This window comes from Sceloporus occidentalis, unplaced genomic scaffold, assembly GCF_023333645.1.
Source record: "Sceloporus occidentalis isolate IW3139 unplaced genomic scaffold, rSceOcc1.0.p SCAF_2, whole genome shotgun sequence".
Classification (NCBI taxonomy): domain Eukaryota; kingdom Metazoa; phylum Chordata; class Lepidosauria; order Squamata; family Phrynosomatidae; genus Sceloporus; species Sceloporus occidentalis.
The window spans coordinates 196,286,321-196,298,274 of record NW_028316982.1 but is presented as its reverse complement, the minus strand read 5'-3'; the positions used below and the strand labels follow the sequence as shown (position 1 = coordinate 196,298,274).

At 41.8% G+C, this 11,954-nt stretch overlaps 1 protein-coding gene across 2 annotated transcripts in view; it reads left to right on the top strand.

Moving 5' to 3' along the window:
* The first annotated feature begins 1,763 nt into the window (after positions 1-1,763).
* Positions 1,764-11,954, top strand: part of LOC149319520 (amine oxidase [flavin-containing] B-like) — a 58,967-nt gene continuing 48,776 nt past the window's right edge. For both annotated transcript variants that reach the window (XM_089511896.1, XM_089511895.1), the window contains exon 1: positions 1,764-1,832. In XM_089511896.1, the coding sequence (XP_089368022.1) occupies positions 1,787-1,832 (46 nt within the window). In that variant the 5' untranslated portion in view covers positions 1,764-1,786. The remainder of the gene's footprint in view (positions 1,833-11,954) is intronic.

Here is an 11,954-nt window from a genome sequence, read left to right as displayed (position 1 = left end):
TCAGGTAGTAAAAAGGGTTGCTGGTCATGAATTTTAAGATCAGGCACGCGTCCATTTCCATTTTTGGTATAGTTTAGTCTGGAAGGTCTAGTTTGAGCAAATGCATTTTAAAATCCTCAAAAGTGGAGTATTCTCATACATCCCTAGCTTTTGAGCAATAAATTTCTTCAGGAGCAGACATATTGTCTAATTGTCTACCCCTGTAGTGAAATAAGCTACGTTCCTTATTCTCTTCTTCTCAAGAGAGCCTTACATTGGAAAAGTGGAAAGCAGGGTTTTTACCTAGAGATGCGAGCTCTTCAGCTTGATTTGGTTTGAATTCAATACTTGCAAGTTTTCATGGCAAGCATTGGCAAAAGGCTCCTCTTTTTTCTGAGCATTTTCTCTCAGCACCTAATGTTGGAGCATGAACAGTCAAGGTATGCTAGTAGTCAAGCACATGTGCCTTATGGTACTGTCATATTAAAAATCGCAGTTGCTCCCAAATATGGATAAAAGAACCTCTTAGAAGTTCAAATGTTACTGCTGCTGTACACCTTCAAGCTGTTTCTAACTTATGGTGACCCTAAGGGGTTTCTTGACAAGATTGGTTCAGAAGGGCTTTGCCTTTTCAATAGCCAAGCAGGGATTTGAACCCTGATCTCCAGCACTGGAGTCCAATGTTCAAACCACTAAAGCACTCTGGCTCTTCTAGTTCAGCACATGCACCCATATTCTTCTTATTGTTGTGTGCTTTGATTTACAGTGACTCTAAGGCAATCCTATCACAGGGTTTTCTTGGCAAGATTTATTCGGAGGGGTTTTGCCAGTACCTCCCTCTGAGGCTGAGAGAGTATGACTTGCCCAAGATCATGTGGGTTTCCATGACTGAGATTGGCACCCTGCTCTCCACAGTTGCAGCCCAACGCTCCAGTCCCTACACTACACTGAAGGAGGGAGGGAAGACTTTAGATAGAGGACGGTCCTTGGGGCTGATGAGGCATGTAGTCCGAGTATATCTGGAGAGGGACAACACATAAAGGAAGAACGGAAAGCTTTGGATAGGCGAGAGTTATTGGAACTGATGGGGCTTGTAGTCCAAATCTGTCCAGAGGGGCCCAGGCACAAAGGAAGAAGGGGAAGCATTGGATATGGGCCAGTCATTGGGGCTGATGGGGCTTGTAGTCTGAGTTCACCAGGAGGGGCCAAGACACGAAGGAAAGAGGGGAAGCTTTGGATATAATGGGACAGTCATTGGGGTGGATGGAGCTTGCAGTGGGAGCCCCTCAGGAGGGGTTCATGCCAGGGGGAGCAAAGGGGGACCAGGCCCCGCCAAAGGGAGGACATTCCTGGAAGATGCAGGGCAGCTGCAAAGGAAGGGCTCCCAAGAGAAATACTAGAAATGCAGGCTGCTGCTTAGGGGTGCTCCGGATGGAGGAGGGGGCACTTGGGGCTTCCTCCTGGACAGGAGGTTGGCATGAGGGGCAGGTCCGGGAAAAGGAGGACGCCAGGCCTCTCTGGCCAGAGACTGGGGCTGCATGCTGGTGGGGTCCTTGCTCCAGTGTGGCTGCAGCTTGGAGAGCCAGCCCCTGCCCCTCCCGACCTGAGAGAGGCGGGGACTGGGAGGGAGAGGAGGGCGCCTCCTGCTGCCTGGCCCCAGCCTCCTCCCGGCCAGAAGCAGCAGCAGCAGCAGCATCCGAAGGAGCAGCATCCCCAGCAGCAGCAACAGGCGGAGCCGATCGCAAGAGCAGCAGCAACAGCAGCAGCAGCAGGAGAGAGGAGCCAGGCAGCAGCAGCAGCAGCAGCCATGAGCAGCCGGTGCGACGTGGTGGTGGTCGGGGGAGGCATCTCGGGTAAGGGCTGCTGCCCCCTCCCCAAGCCCAGCCCCCCCTCCTCCTCCTCCGGGCTTCTTCCTTCCAGGCAGGTCCAAGGCGAGGGGGAGGTCTTTCCCCCCTCTTTCTACCCCCCCCCCCATCTTGACTGGGAAATTCGTATCTAGGGAGCGCAGGGGGAGACTGCTTGGCTCCCTGAGGCCGCCCCTCGATCCCTGCTGCCTGGGAGAGGCAGGTGCCTTGGCCTCCAGGGAGCCCCCAGAAGCACCTTAGGAAGCTGGAAATGCTCTGGCCCAGCTGCTGGGTAATTATTATACCCCCTTATAACTAGTAATCAATAATTATTCTACCCCTCACCAATCACTAATAATCAATAACTATTATACCCCCTTATCAATAACTAATAATAACTAATTATCAATAATTATTACATCCCCTCACCAATAACTAATAACAACTAATAATCAATAATTATAATACTACCTTCATCAATAACTAATAATAACTAATGATCAATCATTATTATACCCCTTAACAAGTAACTTGATAGAATTCAGTGACCTAGCTGTGTTAGTCTGGAAAATCAATATGCCAAGGGATTTTGCAGCATCTTTGAGACCAACTGAAAGAGAACAGTTGGGAGCCTGAGCTTTCGTAGACTTGAGCCTACTTCCTCAGATGCATGCAAAGCAAGTCTAGGAAAGCTCAGCTCCCAACCTTTCTCTTTCAGCCCATCTCAAAGGTGCTGCAAGATCCCTTTCCCTAATGGTTTATAAGAGATGCAGCTATAACCTTAGAATGGCCAGCCCCCTGACTTTTAGGTTCAAGCCATTTCTGAACCTCTCATGGGGTTTTCTTGGCAAGACGTGTTCAGAGGGGGCTTTGCCATTGCCTTCCTCTGAGGCTGAGAGAGTGTGGCTTGCCTAAAGTCACCCAGTGGATTTCCATGGCTGAGCTGGGATTCGAACCCTGGTCTCTCAGATTCATAGCCCAGCACTCAAACCACTACAGCATGCTGGCTCTCCCTTACTCCTGCCAACCCAATTGCCAAACCAGGTCTGTTTGGATCATGTGTATATCCTTTGTGATGTGTGTGTTATATATCCTGAAAGTGGCACTTGCTGTGAGCTAGACTGCTGTCCATTTTGACCCTGGATCTGCATCCTGAATACACAGAGCAGGAGCTGGGAATGATATATTTTGGCCTGAAATTATGATAGATGAGAAGTTTGTTTTTTTTAATTATTGCAGGCCCTTCATGTCCATTAATGTATATGCTCCAGAGGCAGGATGACCAGACATCCTAGACATGTCCTACATTTCAGCCTTCCATCCAGGAGGAATTAGAAAAGGTCCTCCATTTTGAGCATGCCTAAGAAGCATGAACTTATATTAGTGTTAGTAGCTTTTAGCTTTTGGGATGTCAAGATTTTGGAAGGTCCATTATTCTTGAATGTCCTTTTCCTCCTTGAGGTTATGCTATCTGGTCACTTTCTCCAGAAGAGTCAATGGATCTGCCACAGTGGACTCTGTCTGGTTTATGATACTACTTAAATTGTCATCATTTTTTTCGCAGCCAGGAGTGGCTATAGTAACATCATCAAATATCCATTGATGGAGAGGGGGTGAAAGAGGAAGTAGAGCAGAGAGACAGCATGGTGTAGTGGTTGGAACAATGGACTATAACTCTGGAGATCAGGGCTCAAGCATAAAAACCCACTGGGTGACCTTAGGCAAGCCATACTCTCTCAGCCTCAGAGGATGGCAGTGGCAAATCCCCTCAGAAGAAACTTGCCAAGAAAATCCTATGATAGGTTCATCTTAGGGTCATCATAAGAACTGGAGGCACAAAACAAGAGAGAGCAGTGGGAAATGCCATGTATGTTACTTTCCTAATTCTTTCTTTTCCTTCTGAAGAGAAGTGTTTTTTTAAAGATAATCTTACGAAAGAGAAGCTGGGGTGGATAACTGGCCAAAGAGAGAGGGAACATAAGGGTGAAATGACGTCCACAAAACCTCTCCCAGCAAAAATGGATTGAATTGTGGTGCTGCTTCTGTTTGCAGAAGAATTTTCCAACAGATGAGTTCCTTCCTCAAAACTGTATGTAGGCATGGTTGATTCTGCAACCTGAAGCAAAAATTAGGTCTGCTTGGCGGAACTTTTATCTTTGAGTCATAACTATATAAGAAGAGCCGGTCTGAATCAGACCAAAGGCCTGTCTCACCCAGCATTCTGTTCCAGCAGTGGTCAAGTGGAGCTCTATGGGAAGAAGCCCTCAAACAAGATAGGATCCTCACAGCATTCCCCCTCCTGTCCCTAGCAACAGATACACAGAGGCACATTGCCTCTCATGCTGCAGGAAATGTCTAGCTTTCATCATGTCGAGGAGCCCTGGTAGATTTATCATTTATGTCTCTAATCTCATTTTTAAAGCTGTTGAAACCACTACGTTTAGCAAAAACTTGTAGTTTAGCTGTGTACTGTGTGATCAAGTATGTCCTTGTATCTGTTCCCAATATTGCACCTTTCAGATCCCAGGTTTTGCTGTTATAAGCGAGTGAAAAGAAACTCTGCCTATCCATTTGATCATATCATGCACACATTTTACACAGCTCCCAGTTCAGAGACATAGCTGTGTTGGTCTGAAAATATCAGTGTACAAATGGACCTTGAAGCACTTTTGAGACTCACTTTTTTAACTGAGTAAAAGAAATTGTAATATCCTGAGATGCATGAAGTGAACTGGTATCCAGGAAGGACCTTTATTATCAGACTGAATGTTTAGTTTCTTCATAGCTTCCAAGTTCTAGTCTTATTCTGATTTCTTGACTCCAGTCTCCATTCTGATTAATGACTGAGCCAAGGTATGGAAAACCTCAAACTGTTTCAATGTCTTCATCATCTGCTTTAAAGTGATGTAAATCGTCTGTTGTCATTATTTTTGTTTTCTTAATGTTCAATTGTAAATCTGCTTTTGCATTTTCTTGCTTTATTTTATTCAGTAATCATTTCAAGTCTTTGCTATTAATGGTATGGTATCATCCACATATCTTAAATTGTTGATGCTCCTTCTTCCAGTTTCCATGCCTCCTTTCTCCAAGTCTAATCCTGCTTTACACATGATACTGTATGTGTAAAGGGAGCCCTGGTGGCACAGTGCTTAAATGCCAGTACTGCAGCCACAATGTTGTGAGTTTGAACCCGCAGGGCTCCAGGCTGACTCAGCCCTCCAGCCTTTCGTAGGCTGATAAAATGGGTACCCAGCTTGTTGGGGGCAATTGGCTAACACATTGTAAACCACTTAGAGAGTGTTTAGTTCACTATGAAGTGATATAGAAATGTAAAGTGCTATTGCTGTGTGTTCAGCATACAAGTTATACAGACAGGGTGATAAAATACAGCCTTGCCTGACTCCCTTGCCACTTGGAAACCTTTCTGTTTCTCCTTAGTCTGTCCTGACAGTAGCTTCTTGTACTAGGTACCCCAATATTTCAATTAAGAGAGTATAAGGGAGAGTTTTCTTTTTTTTAAACGAAACAAATTTAAAGTTATTTTTTTAAAGAATGGGATAGGGGAATGTTGGATTTGTGGCACTAACTAGATCCCCTGCCATTTGTTCTGCAAGTTACAGAGTTGTGTAGCAAACTCTGGAGTCTGTGTCTTTAGCAACAGCCATCTTTGCTTCATGTGAAATGTACACATTAGAAACAAAGAGCTTTCACTTCTCTGATTTATTAACACACCAGTGTATTTTGAGATCACAGCCCTTTTCTCTCTTCTGTTCTTTTAAGAGGAAGAAGGTAGAATAAGGAAACTGGATATTACTGGTTAGGATTCCTTCCACTGTGTAATAGTAAAGCTGGCAGTTGAAATTCTGCTGAGTCTTTAAAGATAACGTGAACAATGTTGCGTTCCTATCTGCTTAAAGATTACTTAGTCTGAAATACAAAGTATGTAATGTGCCAACTTTTCTAGCTTTTCACTTACTCAGCACAGCAAACAAAACCTTGCAACAGTATTCAAAATTGCCTTGACTACAGTACTCTCAAACATACAGTAATATAACAATACTACAGTCAGCCCTCCATATCCACAGATTTTTTATTCATGGATTTAAGCATCCATGGTTTGGAAATATTTAAAAATATTATATATATCTCTATCTATCTATCTATCTATCTATCTATCTATCTATCTATCTTCCAAATAGCAAACCTTGATATTTTGGCATTTTATATAAGTGGCACCATTTTACTATGTCACTGTATTTAATGGGACTTGAGGATCCATGGACTTTGATATCTGCGGAGAGTAGGGTGGGATGTCCTGGAATCAAACCCCAGTACAGGGACGTAGCCAAGGAGGGGGGTTCTTGGGGTCCGGACCCCCCCCCCCTTCCATTAGAAAAATGAATGGTATGTGCTGCTCTGCCGCCACACCCAAGCCCCATTATAATGGTGGCACCTAGTCTGGACTTCTCCCCCTTCCTAAAATCCTAGCTACGTCCCTGCCCAGTAGATACTAAGGGCCCACTGTACTAGGAAATGTACCTAGTGTTGACTGGGTTCATTATTTTGGTTAAGATTTCAATGAAACAAATGTTTGAGTGGCACCACATACAATCAAATTAAATTTGCATCAAGTTCCATGTAAAATGGACCCAAACCAGCAATTTTCTGTGGGGAAGGGAGCTGAACTTTGCCAATCAAGCACAAACTTGCATGAAAATATTCAGGCTATATTTAAATAAAGTAAATAGTAAGGGGGAGTTAATAAATATACATTCTAGAGCAATATACATATGCAGAAATCTGACATTTTGGGGGGACAGTACCCAAAGCAGTTGACAGACTGGATCCAAATCTTACCGTGTGTCTTTGTTTTTGTTCTGTTAGGTAACGCACCAAGTCTGGTTACTCAGGTATCAAACATATGGCTTTGTATAGCACAACTAACAGACAAACACTTCCAATTATAATATAAATTAATCAGCTGGTAGACTTGTGTGATTATAAGACACCCTGGCCACATTTTAAAACATTTAGTTTATTAATTATTTGACAAATCTTTTATAATAGCCACTTAAAATATCAAGGCTCATATTATTTCAGAGCTGTAGGTAATTACTATGGACCATTTTCCTTCCACTGATCAATGTTTGCTTAGTCTTTCCATAGCAATATTGCTATGGAGGAGGGGAAGTTGTAAATATTACAGCAGAAAAAGGTGGAGAAAACCCAGTCCTGAATTTACCATACAATGGGTCTACTCTAGGTGGTACTCCAGATGGGATTTAAGCTTCCCATTTTCTTGATTCTAATTCTTCTATACTGTATTAGATTTTATTTTAAAAATCTAGCACTCCAATTTTTTTAAAAAAATCTAGGATTATGCTCACACCATATCTATATCTATATGATGTGTGTGTGTATACATTAGCTGATTTTTTTTTTTTTAAAAATCTAGTAGTTACAAGAGAAGTCAAGCTCAGAAGTTTAATTTTCATTTTCAGTAATGCTCCCTGGAACATCCTGAGACTAAGCTAGCTGAGCTACCCCAAAATCATATGGCAGAAGTGTACCACCAAAACTGCTGTTTAGCTGAGACTCCGCAGGAATTACCAATCAAAAGTGTACTAAATGATCAAGCACTATTAAGACAGCTACTGTTGCTGAGCCTTTTTAGGAATAATGAATCCTGCTTGCAATATATCCTATGGAGATGTACTTGGAGTAAGCTACACTGAACATGTATTTAACTAGACTTTGTGCTTGTTAGAGTCTTCATATTTAATGATATTTGAATGGTAAAGGATGGGAGAAGTAATTTGTCCCCTCCATTTAATAAAAACCTACCTGATAATGATACTCCCCCCCCCCCATTTTAAAACAGGTCTCCTGTCCTTGCTTCCTGAAGAAAGTGTCCTGTGTTGAAGAAAAGAAACCACACATTGAGAATGGAGAGCACATGTCTTTCCACCTGTCATCCAAGCTCACAGTAGAATTAAAAATTGCTTCCTCATAGTTTATATGACATTTATTGACTGAACATAAAAACCATCTTTAGTTTTGCCTATGAAAATGAAAGTACATAGAGTTTATTATATCGGAAGGCCACATAGTTTGCCTAGTGGTTTTGTGCAACATGTTCTTTTGGATTTTAACCTCATATATCTATTTGACTCATGGCATTGTACATATTCTTGTCTATCGCTTCCACCTGCTCTTTATATCTGATTTGGATAGTCCAGATAAAGCATTGAATCTAGTCTGCTGGGTTTTCAGCACTCTGAAACAGCTGATCAAACAGTTCATGCTTCACATTGCAATTCTCTGTCTAGCTCATACACTACAAGATCTATTTGATTTTAAATGTTGGGAGCCTGCCAAGGAAATACCTAGTACTGAAGCAAGTTACACAATCTCTTTTCAAATAGCAACATAATGAGGCATGAGACCAAATTATTGGAAATCACAGAATAAGACCAAATCGAATGAAATCAAACCTTGTTTTTTTAAACTGTTGTGGAAGAGGCAGTGATGTTCTCAGAATGTAGTACTGGTGCTGGACATCTCTGCTTCCAATATCTTTAGAGGTTATTAATAATAGAGCTTATTGAGTAGCAGTATTGTAATAATGGGAAATGAAGCCGGAAATTGGCTGATTTCCTCCATCCCATGGCTTTCCCAGACTGACTTGAGCCTTCATTCACCATTGCATGCATTGTTTCCTGACCTGACCAATGCAGACTTTTATAGTGCATCCAGTGACTACATGTGTGCATGTGTGGGTTGGGGGGCAGGGAGAGAGGAAGCTAGAAAGATCATGTATTTTTGTTTGTACAGATAATCTGGTGGTGTGTAATGCTTTAAGTGTTGGACTAGGATGCTGGGAGACCATAGTTTGAATCCCCACTCAACAAGCCGCATTCTCTGAACCAAAGAGGAAGGCAGTGACAAACCTCTGGCTAAATCATGCCAAGAAAACCCTATTATATGCCTGTCATAAATTGGAGTTGAACTCAAGGTACAATGCAACAACAAGAATAACATTTCAAGATGTGACCTCCTGCTGCAGTCCTATCCCTCTGTCCTTTGGCTGTGTTCACTGTCTACATTAGTGACATCTGCATAAGTTTACCATTTTCAGGATGAGTAGATCTGAGACTAATTCCATAATGTTTGGAATGAAGTATGGCTTGGACTAACCTTACTTTAGCATTAGAAGTTATATGTTTACTGTTTTGGATCTTACCTAGTTCTGTCATTGCCAAGCTTCCCAGTCCTAATTTTCTTCTGATTTTTTGACTGCAGTCTCTGTTCTGCTCAGTGTTTGATTCAAGGTATGGGAACTCTTTGACTATTTTAATTTTCTCATTATCTAGGCTGAATTCTTGTAGCTCTTCCATGGTCCTTATTTTGATCTTCTTGATGTTCAGCATTCAGCCTACCTTGGTGCTTTCTTTTTAACGTTCTTCAGTAATTTCTCCAGGTCGTTGTTGGTTTCTACTAGTGTTTTTATAGATTTAGTGTTCTTTTATTTTTCTGCTGGTTTTACTCTCATTTTATACGCTGTAGTGTTTTTATGTTTTGTTGCCAATTTTACCTTAGCTTTATTACATTCTATCTCTAGTATTATTTTATAATTTTTATTATTTTAATAGATTGCATAGTTCAAGAACTTTAATTACTGGGAAGTCTAATAATTAAGGGGAATATTGGCTTTTAGTATATCCCATCTCAAAGCTACAGGCATCTTAATTCCCATCCCTTTCTTATGAGATTTCACCCATAGGTTTTAATTAATGTAAAAATAATAATAATTTAAAACAGAAAAAAACCCATGCAGAAATAGAGTGTGATGATTTGCAAAAATTATAAAATAAGCAAAGTTGAGCAATTTCAGCACAGCCGTATTAACACAATTTTAGCTGACTGATTGATGGTGAATGAGAACAGAAGTAAAGGTACCTAATGCCAACTTCAATATCTCCACAGCTGTACAGTAATCTGATTGTTTATATTGTGTGGACTGCTCTAATGATCCCAATTCTATTACATTCAAGCTTCAGGCCAGGTAATCTAATAAAGTGAACACTGAGGCTTCAAGAGAAATTCTAAGGGTAGGAAAATTGCTTTCTATGCTGTGAACAAAAGGGTGTTGTCCTGTCTGATTCCCTAACTGTACATCCCAATGTGTGTGTATGTCTATATTATAGTGAGCTACAAAGCTATTGTTGATGCTTTCAAGGAAGCCATAAACTTCTGAGTTAAGCTAAATGTAACAAATCTGACCTGATTTTGACCATAAAGGTAACCAGACTTGAAGTAAAAAAAAGAAAAAGAAAACAATATTGACTAGGGCCGACCTACCCATTTGTTAGAGCCTTTTAAAAGGATGCTAATCTTTCAGGGCACCTCTATGCCAGGAATGTGTATCCTTCCAGATAATGGCCGGAATTCAGTTAGGGACATTCACTTATGCAAGTGTCTCTTGTGCATGTGTATGCTTTTTGTGGGGAGCTGAAGGGGTTGGTATTGCCTTCCTCTCTGTGCAGTGTCCAGTGCCCTCCACCCCTCAGCCTTACTATAAAGCCTCAAAGCCACCTCACATGCCCATTCTGTGCTTTACAGTTAGCTGGTAGGATTAGAGAAGCATCTGGAAACCACCCCATCCAGGTGCTTCTCTGATCCTACCTGCTCACTGTCTTTACACAGGCTGCCACTACATGCCCAAATTAATGCAGTTTGACACTGCTTTAATTGTCATGGCTCCATCCTGTGGACTTCTAGGATTTGTAATTCATTGTGGCACCAGAGCTCTCTGACAGAGAAGGCTAAATATCTCACAAGCTACCAATCCCAGAATTCTATAGCATTGAGCCATTTCAGTCAAAGTGGTGTTAGACTGCATTAATTCTGCAGTGTGGATGCAGTTGCAATGGTTATAGAAGTGCTGGGACCCGCAGAGGACCCCTACACACCTCAGTGCAGATGCAGGTTTGGGTGGGTGGGGGTTGACAGGCCTTCTCTGAGCCTGTCTGCTACTGTGAAGTATGAACAACTATACAAGGTGTCCTTGCGGCTTTAGAAGAGGTTGGGGTGGTGATATATGGCTCAGCACAGCATAGGTCCACATGCCGATATCTACACTACACTGAGCAGATGTTGGGTTGAGGCCATTGTTGGACTCTGTCTCCCATCAATTGCAGCTAGCATGGCCAGTGGTCAAGGATGTAAGGGCCTCTGGGAGCACACATTCCCTGTCCCATCACTGTGTCAACAAAATATATGTTTGCCTTCATGTCAGAAGAAATTAAAGTGCCATTTAGCAGTCTCATTGTGGGTAATAATCTTAGCACAAAGCAATCTGGGTCCTCACAGTATATCTAGAGGAGGTTTGTTGTATAAATGGACCTGAACTGAAGCAAGTAACTGGTGAACCCAATTACTTTTGGTTGTGTGGTTTGATTAGGTAAGGTTTGCTAAGCCTTTTCATGGGTATAATGTTCATGGGAGTGCAGACTGCAGTTTCCTCCTGCCTCTTTTTTAATGAGTTATTTTTTAAAATGTTTAAACTGAACAGCATATATTCTGCTATGCACATCTGCATCACATTCAATTGTAAAACTACCCAAGTCATCAACGTTTGGCCTCAGTTAGTGATCACCAATAGCATTGATGAAAGAAAACCATCTTCAGGAAGAGCTGTGTGTGTGAAACAGTCTACAGCTGCATGTTGAGTATTGTGTTTCTCTGATCTTACTTTCAACTTTGTTTTTATTTGTGGATTTTAAAAGTGCTTTTTTGGAAAGCGCTGAGAAACAGAAAGCGCAGATAAAATGTGCTTTCTGTTCCCACGCATGTTTAGAGTATTCATAACTCTGTCAGAATGGGGAATGTTTTTCTTAAGAAGGGCTGTTAGCCCACATAAAAGTCAATCCGGGGTCACAGCCAATGATAGCTGCAGCCACAGCAGAAAAACGCAAAGAAAGGCGTGTATCTAAAGGAAGGGTAAAATGAGGCCATTTCCCCTCCAAATCAAATTTCTGCTAACACCCACAAAATTTTTCTTTTTTCAGTCCCCAAATGTCTAGCTTTCTGGAGACTTCAGACACTGAAAATCATTCACACTTAAACTCT